This window comes from Plecotus auritus, assembly GCF_963455305.1.
Source record: "Plecotus auritus genome assembly, chromosome: X".
Classification (NCBI taxonomy): Eukaryota; Metazoa; Chordata; class Mammalia; order Chiroptera; family Vespertilionidae; genus Plecotus; species Plecotus auritus.
Window position 1 is genome coordinate 1483085 of NC_137784.1, and position 12500 is coordinate 1495584.

Below are 12500 nucleotides of genomic sequence, written 5' to 3' on the forward strand. Positions count from 1 at the left end.
CAGATTAATTTGCGTTCAGAGATCATCATCATCTGGCCACTCGGTGTGTATATTTAAAAAAAAAGAAAAAAAAAAGAAGATATAATGCTCAGCCGATGTGGCACTGTAGTTGAACATCAACCTATGACCCAGGAGGTCAGGGTTCGATTCCCGGTCAAGTGCACATGCCCTGGTTGCAGGCTCCATCCCCACTGCGGGGCGTGCAGGAGGCAGCCGATCCATGATTCTCTCTCATCATCGATGTTTCTCTCTCTCCCTCTCCCTCCCTCTCTCTGAAATCAATACAAATATATTTAAATTTTTTTCTTTTCTGTAAATAGACGATTGGATAAAGAACGGGGTGTCTGATATTTCTTTGGTCCCCAAATCCTCACGCATAAAATAGACTTTGCATGTTTATTCTCCCGTGATTCCATCTCTGTCGGATTATTTGCCCAACGAGAAAGAAAGAAAAGCAAAACGTGAACAGATGAGAGAATAGGTTTTTGGCTGGTTTGAGCTCAGTGGTTATTAGAGCATCGGCCTGCGGGTTTTTGGCTGGTTTGAGCTCAGTGGTTATTAGAGCATCGGCCTGCGGACCGAGGGGTTCCGGGTTCGAGTCCCAGTCCAGTGCATGGACCTCGATGGCGGGCACATATCCAGGTGGAGGTGTGCAGGAGGCAGCTGATCGATGTCTCTCTCTCATCAATGTTTCTAACTCTCTCTCCCTCTCCCTTCCTCTCTGTTAAAAAAAAAAAAAATCAGTAAAATATATTTTTTTAAAAAAGAAGAAATATATCTTGAGAGAGAGAGAGAGAGAATAATTAACTTCTGCCTTGAGTTCCAGTTAAAGATTGGGGCCAGCAGGGGAGGGCAGTAGGGAGGGACCAGGCCTGCAGGGAAGGACAGTTAGGCATCGATCAGTCTGGCAGGGGAGTGGTTAGGGCAGCCGTGGGCAAACTACGGCCCGCGGGCCGGATCCGGCCGTTCGGCTGTTCTATCCAGTTCTCTTGCTCTCCCCTCCGCTCCTTTACTTTGAATTTTTATTCGTTCACACAAACACTCCATCCATGCTTTTGTTCCGGCCCTCCGGTCCAGTTTAAGAACCCATGGTGGCCCTCGAGTCAAAAAGTTTGCCCACCCCTGGGTTAGGGGCAATCAGGCAGGCAGGTGAGCGGTTGGGAGCCAGCCGTCCTGGATTGTGAGAGGGATGTCCGACTGACCATTGGGATCGGGCCTACACGGGCAGTCGGACATCCCTCGAGGGGTCCCAGATCGGAGAGGGTGCAGGCTGGGCTGAGGGACACACACACACACACACACACACACACACACACACACACACACACGCTGCCCCCCGTGCACGAATTTCATGCACCGGGCCTCTAGTTATAATAATAATAATATGGAATTGTGTTCAGTCCTCTGAGGGCCTAATCCGATGGGACCTTTTCTTTCCGTCGTCTTTTAAGAACTCAGCAGGTCACGACTTCCTGTTGATTTTACTTGTATCAGCTCCATCCAAGGCAACCTTTTCCGTCCTTATCTCTGTCATCCGTCCCCTCACCTGGTCCCGGTGGACTCATGCCTGTCACAGCCTGCCCCTGGCTTCGTCGTTGGAGTCTAACACGCCCTGAATGGGAGAGACAGAATGATGTGTGTGTTTTTCTTTAAATATCTTTTTACTAGAGGCCCGGTGCATGGATTCAGGCACCCGTGGGGTCCCTCGGCCTGGCCTGTGGGATCGGGCTGAAACCGGCTCTCCGACATCCCCCGAGGGGTCCCGGATGGCGAGAGGGAGCAGGCCAGGCCGAGGGGCCCCACCGGTGCACGATCGGGGCCGGGGAGGGACACGGGAGGTTGGCCAGCTGGGAAGGGACCGGGGAGGGCTCCAGGGCGTGTCCGGCTCGTCTCGCTCAGTTCCGATCGGCCAGACCCCAGCAGCAAGCTAACCTACTAGTCAGAGCCCCCTGGTGGTCAGTGCACATCATAGCAACTGGTCGACCAGTCGACTGTCTGCCCCCTGGTGGTCAGTGCACGTCATAGCAACTGGTCGACCAGTCGACTGTCTGCCCCCTGGTGGTCAGTGCACATCATAGTGACTGGTCGACCAGTCGACTGTCTGCCCCCTGGTGGTCAGTGCACGTCAGAGTGAGTGGTTGAGTGGCCTTAGCATATCGTTAGCATATTACGCTTTGATTGGTTGAACGGCTGATCGGTCGACTGGACACTTAGCATATTAGGCTTTTATTCTATATAGTATTGATTTCAGAGAGGAAGGGGGGAGAGAGAGAGAGGGAAACATCTCTATCTATCTCTCTACCTCTACCTCTATCTCTACCTCTCTCTATCTCTCTACCTCTCTCTCTCTCTCTACCTCTACCTCTATCTCTACCTCTCTCTATCTCTCTACCTCTATCTATCTATCTCTATCTCTCTACCTCTCTCTCTCTCTCTACCTCTACCTCTACCTCTATTTCTCTCTCTACCTCTATCTCTCTCTACCTCTCTCTCTATCTCTCTACCTCTATCTATCTATCTCTATGTCTACCTCTATCTCTCTCTACCTCTATCTCTCTACCTCTATCTCTCTACCTCTCTCTCTCTCTCTACCTCTACCTCTACCTCTATTTCTCTCTCTACCTCTATCTCTCTCTACCTCTCTCTCTATCTCTACCTCTATCTCTCTCTACCTCTCTCTCTATCTCTACCTCTATCTCTCTCTACCTCTCTCTCTATCTCTACCTCTATCTCTCTCTACCTCTCTCTCTATCTCTACCTCTATCTCTCTCTACCTCTACCTCTATCTCTATCTCTATCCCTACCTCTATCTCTATTTCTACCTCTCTCTCTCTATCTCTATCTCTCTACCTCTATCTCTCTCTACCTCTCTCTCTCTCTCTATCTATCTATCTCTATCTCTACCTCTGTCTCTCTCTCTACCTCTATCTCTCTCTCTACCTCTACCTCTACCTCTATCTCTCTCTCTACCTCTATCTCTCTCTACCTCTCTATCTCTACCTCTATCTCTATTTCTTCCTCTCTCTCTCTCTCTACCCCCCCTCTCTCTATCTCTATCTCTACCTCTATCTCTCTCTCTACCTCTACCTCTATCTCTATCTCTCTCTATCCCTACCTCTATCTCTATTTCTACCTCTCTCTCTCTATCTCTATCTCTCTACCTCTATCTCTATCTATCTATTTATCTATCTATCTATCTATCTATCTATCTATCTATCTATCTATCTCTACCTCTACCTCTATCTCTATTAAAAAAGGTCCCAGGTTCTAGAACACACAGAGTCCATGGAAGAGCACCCTGAGGCATTTTGCGAAGGACAGTTGCCCCCATTTGAGGATGGACCAGGTCCAAGGAGAGAGGCAAGCGTCGGCTGCGGTCTCATTTCGTCCTGAGGTGCTGACCTGTGAGAGAGGGCTCCGCTGATGGACTCCGCTCAGCCCAAGCCCAGGAGACCTTGGTCAGGAGCGAGTCCCTTAATGCACTTAAAAAGGGCCGTCCACTTAGGCACTTTCTCCTCTTCCCGTAAGATCTAAACACGGTCTGGACTCCAAAAGGAATCTTCTCCCCCAACCCCCCAAAGACATCCTTCAATATTCTCTTAAGCCTAGCCATCATGGCTCCGTGGTTGCGTGTCGACCTAGGAACCAGGAGGTCAAGGTTGCTTCGATCCCCGGTCAAGGGCACATGCCCCAGTTGCGGACACGATCCCCAGTAGGGGGCGTGCAGGAGGCAGCCGATCCATGATGATTCTCTCTCATCATGGATATTTCTCTCACTCTCTCCTTCTCCCTTCATCTCTGAAATCAATTAAAAAAAAATAGGCCGATGCCAACTCAGACAGGAACAACAGAAATGATATGTGCTCTTCCAGTTTTGTGTTTTTTTTTCTCCTTTGCTTTTCTGCATTAGTGATCACAGTTATTCATTTGATTGTTTGTGTCCAGGAAACAAACAAACAAATGAATAGAAGAGATAGAGATGTGCTCTTCCATGGACTCTGTGTGTTCTAGAACCTGGGACCTTTTTTGATAGAGATAGAGGTAGAGGTAGAGAGAGAGATAGAGGTAGAGGTAGAGATAGAGATAGAGGTGGAGATAGAGATAGATGATAGATAGATAGATAGATAGATAGATAGATAGATAGATAGATACATAGATAGATAGATAGATAGATAGATAGATAGATAGATAGATAGAGGTAGAGAGACATAAAGGTAGAGATAGAGGTAGAGATAGAGATAGATAGATAGATAGATAGATAGATAGATAGATAGATAGATGATAGATAGATAGAGGTAGAGAGAGATAGAGGTAGAGATAGAGATAGAGACAGAGGTAGAGGTAGAGATAGAGAGATATAGAGAGAGATGGAAATAGATAGATGATAGATAGATAGATAGATAGATAGATAGATAGATAGATAGATGTAGAGAGACATAGAGGTAGAGTTGGAGATAGAGGTAGAGATAGAGGTAGAGGTAGAGATAGAGATAGAGGTGGAGATAGAGATAGATGATAGATAGATAGATAGATAGATAGATAGATAGATAGATAGATAGAGGTAGAGAGAGATAGAGGTAGAGGTAGAGATAGATAGATGATAGATAGATAGATAGATAGATAGATAGATAGATAGATAGAGGTAGAGAGAGATAGAGGTAGAGATAGAGATATAGAGGTAGAGGTAGAGATAGAGGTAGAGGTAGAGATAGATGATAGATAGATAGATAGATAGATAGATAGATAGATAGAGGTAGAGAGAGATAGAGGTAGAGATAGAGATGTAGAGGTAGAAGTAGAGATAGAGGTAGAGGTAGAGATAGAGGTAGAGGTAGAGATAGAGGTAGAGGTAGAGATAGATGATAGATAGATAGATAGATAGATAGATAGATAGATAGATAGATAGATGTAGAGAGAGACAGAGATAGAGATAGAGGTAGAGATGTTTCCCTCTCTCTCTCTCCCTTCCTCTCTGAAATCAATACTATATAGAATAAAAGCCTAATGGGCTAAGTGTGCAGTCTGAAATCAATTAAAAACAAATAGACCGATGCCAACTCAGACAGGAACGACAGAATAGATATCGCATCTGGCCGTTTCTGAGTGCCTGGCTCGATGCGTGATTGCCGTGAGTCCCAGGTCTGCATTCAGATTTCATGAGTCTTTGAAAACGGAGGTCCCAGCCCAGGCATGCGTTTGCTTGGATTGGGGTTTGCTTCCGTTGCTCCATAAGAAACACTCTTAAGAGCTGGAATTCCATTCGCTGAGAATGAGCGGGGGCCGTGGAGGTTTCCTGGACACAAACAAGCAAATGAATAACTGTGATCACTAATGCAGAAAAGCAAAGGAGAAGAAGAAGAAGAAAAAAAAAAAAGCTGGACCCAGATGGTCTCCGGAACCTTCCCCGTGAAGAACGTGAATGGATTTAGGGGAAAGTTCTGAAATAAAATAGGAACAGGCCCGGCCGGATGTGCCTCAGTGGTTAAGCATCAAGCTAGGAACCAGGAGGTCACGGTTCGATTCCCGGTCAAGGGCACATGCCCGGGTTGTGGGCTCCATCCCCAGTAGGGGGTGTGCAGGAGGCAGCTGATCCATGATCCTCTCTCCTCATGGATGTTTCTCTCTCTCCCTCTCCCTTCCTCTCTGAAATCAATAAAACTATTAAAAATACACACTATAAAAACATAACAAAACAAAACAAAACAAAAAAAAGGTTCAATTCCAGGTCAGGGCACCTGCCCGGGTTGCAGGCTCCATCCCCAGTAGGGGGCATGCAGGAGGCAGCTGGTCCATGATTCTCTCTCCTCATGGATGTTTCTCTCTCTCTCTTCCTCTCCCTTCCTCTCTGAAATCAGTAAAAATCCTATCTAATAAAAGAGTGATATGCAAATTGACCATCACTCCAACACACAAGTTGGCGGCCCCCATGTGGTCAAAAATGGCTGCCCCCATGTGGACACAAGATGGCCTGCAAGGGAGGGCAGTTGGGGGCAATCAGGCCTGCAGGGGAGGACAGTTGGGGGGGGGGCCAGGCCTTAAAGGGAGGGCAGTTGGGGGCAATCAGGCCAGCAGGGGAGGGCAGTTAGGGGTGACCAAGCCGACAGAGGAGAGAAGTTGGGGGAGACCAGGCCTGCAGAGGAGGGCAGTTAGGGGGTACCAGGCCTGCAGAGGAGGGCAGTTAGGGGGTACCAGGCCTGCAGGGGAGAGCAGTTAGGGGGTACCAGGCCTGCAGGGGAGGGCAGTTAGGGCTAAACAGGCTGGCAGGGGAGCAGTTAGGCATCAATCAGGCTGGCAGGGGAGCGATTAGGGGGTGATCAGGCTGGCAGGCAGAAGCGGTTAGGGGCAATCAGGAAGGCAGGCAGGCGAGCCGTTGGGAGCCAGCAGTCCTGGATCCCATATTGGAGAGGGTGCAGGCTGGGCTGAGGGACACCCCCCCCCCCTGCACAAATTTCATGCACTGGGCCTCCTGTATATTTTTTAAAAAAGAGATGACTCTAGAACTTGGTCTTTATTTCCTGGGGTGGGCATTGCACTGTGAATTATATTCCCAATCACAGGTCTCACGCGGCACGTAAATAATGCACAGAACATCCTCCTCAATCCAACGAGAGTTTCTCCTAAGTCACTTGGAATCGAAACAGTGCTTATCAATGATCTCGAATAACCTAACGGCGTGTCTAGGGTCATTTAGATAATAGGGGTAGGGGGAAAAAAAAAAGAAAGAAATCGCTGTGAACAGGCTTGCCCGCTAATGCAGCCGAGAATGAATGTGTTGGCAGGAGACCTGTCACAAATGGTGTAATTGTAATTATGAGGTTTAGTCTGTGACTAACAGGGGAATATCAGCCAGTGGGTTTCCTTCCAAAAGCAGGATTGACTCAGAGGGATCTTGTCCGGGAAAATAAGGCATGTGCAAGGTTTTTTGTTGTTGTTGTTTGTTTTGTTTTTTTTAAAAATATATTTGTATTGATTTCGGAGAGGGAGGGAGAGGGAGAGGGAGAGAAACATCCATGATGAGAGAGAATCACGGATCGGCTGCCTCCTGCACGCCCCCTATGGAGCCCACAACCCGGGCCTGTGCCTTTGACCGGGAATCGAACCTGGGACCCTTCCATCCACAGGCCGATGCTCTATCCACTGAGCCACACCAGCCAGAGCTGGAAAACATATTAAAAAGAATATATATATAGATATAGATATAGATATAGATATAGATATAGATATAGATATAGATATAGATAGATAGATTGATTGATTTCAGAGAAGAAGGGAGAGGGAGAGAGAGAGAAACACCCATGATGAGAGAGAATCATGGATCAGCTGCCTCCTGCACGCCCCCTACTGGTTGGGGATGGAGCCCGCAACCCGGGCATGTGCCCTGACCGGGAATCGAACTGTGACCTCCTGGTTCATAGGTTGATGCTCAGTCACTGAGCCACGCCAGCCGGCCTACATGACGATAGTCACTTTCTTTTTGTAATTATTGTGTTATGTATCAAGCTCATGTTTATTGTATATTTTTTACGTTTTTGTGTACCCCAGTGAGCGACATTACATAAGTTAATACATGATTTTAAATTTATTTTTATTGGTTTCAGAAAGGAACGGAGAGGGAGAAGAAGAGGGAGAGAAACATCCATGAGGAGAGAGAATCACGGATCGGCTGCCTCCTGCACGCCCCCTACTGGGGATCAAGCCTGCAACCCGGGCATGTGCCCTTGACCGGGAATCGAACCCTGACCTCCTGGTTCATAGGTTGATGCTTAACCACTGAGCCATGCTGGCCAGGCAACCTTAGCACCCTTTTTTATTATTATTATTAAATTTATTTTTCAGTCCTTGCCTGAGGATATTTTTCCATTGATTTTAGAGAGAGTGGAAGAGAGAGGGAGAGACAGAAACATCGATGTGAGAGAAACACATCGATGGGTTGCCTCCTGCACGCCCCCTGACCAGGGCCTGGGCTGGGGAGGAGCCTGCCTCTGAGGCACATGCCCTTGACAGGAATCGAACCCGGGATCCTTTGGTCTGCAGGCCGGTGCTCTATCCACTGAGCCCAACCGACTAGAGCAAGATATTTGTTTATTGATTTCAGAGAGAGGAAGGAAGAGGGAGAGAGAGACAGAAACATCAATAATGAGAGAGAGAGAGAATCATGGATCAGCTGCCTCCTGCACGCCCCCTACCAGGGATAGAGCCACAACCCAGACATGTGCCCTGAACAGGAATCGAACCCGGGACCCTTCAGTCCATAGGCCGATGCTCTATCTGCTGAGTCACGCCGGCTGGGGCTCCATTCACACTCTTAATGGCCATGTTGTTATGTTTTCAAATTGTGCTCATCCGTGTTGGTCAATGAGCCCAGGGCGGTGTTTCCCCTCAAGAGATGTCACGGGTTGTATGGCCTCAGGTGGAATGGAATCCAGGGACGCACATCCGCAGGCGGATACCTCTAGATCTTCATCGTCAGAGTCTGCTGTGAGCTGAGAGGCAGTTAGGAGGCGAGGAAGTCTGACCCTCTGTAGGTACCTACTGGTGTCTGGCCTTGGGAACAGCTGCTGAAAAGACCTTCAGCCTGGTGGTCGGCTGCCTCTTCCTCTCTTTCTTCCTTCACCGTCTTGGGCAGGATCCCGAGATTCAAAAAAAAAATCTGCAGGAACCACCCGAACCGCATTGCTGGGATGGGAAACACTGGCCTCGGGGGCCTTCTGGTCACCACGGAGAAGAACGGGGTCATCCAGCTGAAGGGCCTCGGGCTGAGTGCGTTCCCTCCAGACCTACAGAAGCTGTCGGGTTGCCTCCGGGGCCTGGACCTGTCCAACAACAAGATTGAGAGTATCCCGCCGACGGTGATAGGGACGTTCCTGCGGTTGACCAGCCTCTGGTTGGACGACAACCAACTGATGGGTCTCCCCGATGAGCTGTGCTACCTGAGGAGACTGGAGCGGCTGAGTCTGAGCAACAATCGCGTGAGAGAGTTGCCCTCGACCTTCGGGCAGTTGTCCGCCCTCAAGACCTTGAACCTGTCCGGGAACCGGCTGAGGGCCTTACCTCCCCAACTTTGTTGCCTCCCGCTCCTCGAGGTGGTGGATCTCTCCAACAACCAGATTCGGGACCTCCCTGACTTTGTGGTGGCCATGCAGGTCGTCGAACTCAACCTCAACCAGAACTGGATAGCTCAGATCTCGGCCAACGTCGCCTACTGTCCGCGCCTCAAAGTTCTTCGCCTGGAGAGAAACTGGCTTGAGCTGGCCACGCTGCCACGGGCCATCCTCAGGGACTCCCAGCTCTGCCTGCTGGCCGTGGATGGCAACCTCTTCGACGTGGAGCAACTCGAGCAACTGGAGGGCTACGACAGGTACACGGCGAGGTTCGCGGCCGCCGAGGGGACGCTGCCCTGATGCTGTGTCTCTACGCGCGTGTGGGCGTCCTTCTGGGACGTGGGTTTGGAACCTGTGGCAATCTGGCTGAATCGAAGGCTTCCCGTCTGCAGGAAGGAGCTGGTACTGCAGGAGATTATCTTTCTTTTCTGTTTTTAAAAAATATACACGGAGTGGCCAGATGAGGATGATCTCTGAACGCATAATCATCTGGCCACTCAGTGTATATCCTATAAAATAAAGGCTGATATGCAAATGGTCCCCTCGACCAGGAGTTCCACCAGCAGGCAGGCCGGCCAACCGCCCATGTCCCCTCCCCCTGGCCAGGCTGTGTGTGTGTGTGTGTGTGTGTGTGTGTGTGTGTGTGTGTGTGTATATATATATATATATATATATATATATATATAGAGGCCCAGTGCATGAATTCATGCACCAGGCTATATATATACACACACACACACACACACACACACACACACACACACACACACACACTGAGTGGCCAGATTATTATGTGTTCAGAGATCATAATAATCTGGTCACTCAGTGTATATCCTATAGAATAAAAGGCTAATATGCAAATTGTCCCCTTGACCAGGAGTTCAACCAGCAGGCAGGCCGGCCAACCACCCATGTCCCCACCCCCTGGCCAGGCTGGCTGGACCCCACCCATGCATGAATTCATGCACCGGACCTCTAATATATATATATATATATATATATACATACATACATACATACACACACACTGAGTGGGCAGATTATTATGCATTCAGAGATCATCAAAATCTGGCCACTCAGTGTATTTTTATTGATTTCTGAGAGGGAGAGAGAGAGAGAAACATCCATGATGAGAGAGCATCATGGTTCAGCTGCCTCCTGTATGCCCCCTACTGGGGATGGAGCCCGAATCCCGGGCATGTGCCCTTGACCGGAATCGAACCCGGGACCCTTCAGTCTACAGGTCAATGCTCTATCTAGTGAGTCCAACCAGCCAGGTCATGGTATCTCTTTCCTTCCCAGAGCTAAGTAAAAGGAACCAACGGACATGTAGATTTCTCCGTTTCTGAGTCATGGATAGAGCCATGGATGGTGTTGATCTTCCAAATCATCATTCGTTTATTTTTATTTCATTTTATTTTTTACAATATATTTTTATTGATTTCAGAGAGGGAGTAAGAAATAGAAATATCAATGATGAGAGAGAATCATGGATCGGCTGCCTCCTGCATGCCCTCCACTGGGGATGGAGCCCACAACCAGGGCATGTGCCCCGACCGGATTGAACCGTGACCCTCCTGGTTCATAGGTTGATGCTCAACCACGGAGCCACACCAGCCGGGCTCATCATTAGTTTAGTTTTAAGAAATCAGTAGTTCCCTGGCCGGTGTGGCTCAGTGGATAGAGCGTCGGCCTGCAGACTGAAGGGTCCCAGATTTGATTCCGGTCAAGGGCACATGCCCGGGTTGTGGGCTCCATCCCCAGTAGGGGGCATGCAGGAGGCAGCCGATCCGTGATTCTCTCTCATCATTGATGTTTCTCTCTCCCTCTCCCTTCCTCTCTGAAATCAAATATATATATATAAATTAATATTCTTGTCTTGTGTTTTTTTAAAATATATTTTATTGATATTTTACAGAGAGGAAGGGAGAGAGATAGAGAGTTAGAAACATCGATGAGAGAGAAACATCCATCAGCTGCCTCCTGCACGCCCCCCACTGGGGATGTGCCCGCAACCAAGGTACATGCCCTTGACCGGAATCGAACCTGGGACCCCTGAGTCCAGAGGCCGATGCTCTGTCCACCGAAGGCACTTTTGGCCAATGAAGGCACTTTTATAACATCAGCTGCCATCCTGCCTCTGTGTTCGAATTTCCCATTTTTCTGAAATTGAAGTCACGTGTGAGAGGCCGCGGTGGTGAATCTGAGGATCTGTGTTCTAGTCCCGTCCCTCCGCTCGATTACAGAATTGATCCTTGGAACCGAGGATGCGTATAAACATGTGACCGTCTCGATTCACAGGGTAGTTTGTCAGAGCAGCATTCACACAACACGCAGAGACGTGTCCCCCCCCCAAGGCCGCAGGCGCCTTCTTGGTAGAGGGCTCTGAAGGGCTAAGACCCTACGTGCAAAACGGGTACCATACAAGGGTTTCCATCACCAAGATTTCCCGGGAGCTCTGTGAGAAATAAGGTCTTCCTTCTGGCCGCCCTTGTCTGCTCTTTGTATTGTAGAACTCTACCAACCCGATTACCCATCGAGAAGCTACTACACTATTTTGAAACCACCTGTGTGTATCACGTTTATCCTCTGTTCTTGTAGATCATCTAAATGGAATTAATCTGTAGGTTCATCTTATAGAGACCACTTTCTACTTCTGCTAGAAATGAGAATGTTTAAGGAAAAAAAAAAAAACAACCAATAAATATAAATTGTGCTCTTCGCTGATTTCGCCAGCCACAAAGGCCTTCTCTCCTTCGTGTGTTGACCGAGAGTCGTTTCTGTCATGCTGAGGGGTCCGCTTGAAAGGGTTTTCAGGTGGAAAACTGAAGCTCTGATCCACACCCAGGACAGCTTTTCCGTGAACAAGTTGGTCGAGAACCAAATCGTTGGAGATGGGAGCGGTTCGAGAACCCAGGCCTGAGTGTGCAGTTCTATTTTTGCTTCCACATTATCTTTTCATGAGACCGTCCTTCTCAAACCCATTACTCATCGTTGGCTTCTCCTCACACAACCGTCCTTTGCTCCGGCAGATCACTTTCTGCTTCTGCTCCTGATAAAACATTCATGATGGAAACTTCACTTTCAAAGCCACGGTGTGTGGTTCCTCACGCTCTCCCCGGTCCCCAGCCCCGGGTCCCTGAGCCGGTAGATTTCCTTTCCAGCGAGGTGACTTTCCGTTTGTAGAAAATGCGGGAAAATCTCACTGCTTGGGTTTAATTCTCTTCTTGTGGTTGCCTCGTGGCGTTCTGAACGCTAGGCCAGAAAGAAACGGAAATCCATGGTGTTATGGTTGTGTGGTTGGGTTCGGGGGGGGGGGGGGGGCGGGTCTTTGTGGTTCTCGAGCCATCCTTGAATTCCTCTATCCCCCTTTCTCACCCGGTGGACTTTCATTTTTCC

The 12500-nt window shown here is 48.8% G+C and overlaps 1 protein-coding gene across 1 annotated transcript; it reads left to right on the forward strand.

Moving 5' to 3' along the window:
- Positions 1 to 8681: 8681 nt before the first annotated feature.
- Positions 8682 to 9401, forward strand: LOC308239466 (leucine-rich repeat-containing protein 57-like; the record flags this gene model as incomplete). Its single annotated transcript, XM_080652270.1, has 1 exon — positions 8682 to 9401. One exon carries the CDS (start codon positions 8682 to 8684, stop codon positions 9399 to 9401), a length of 720 nt encoding a protein of 239 aa, XP_080508396.1.
- Between the last annotated feature and the right edge of the window lie 3099 nt (positions 9402 to 12500).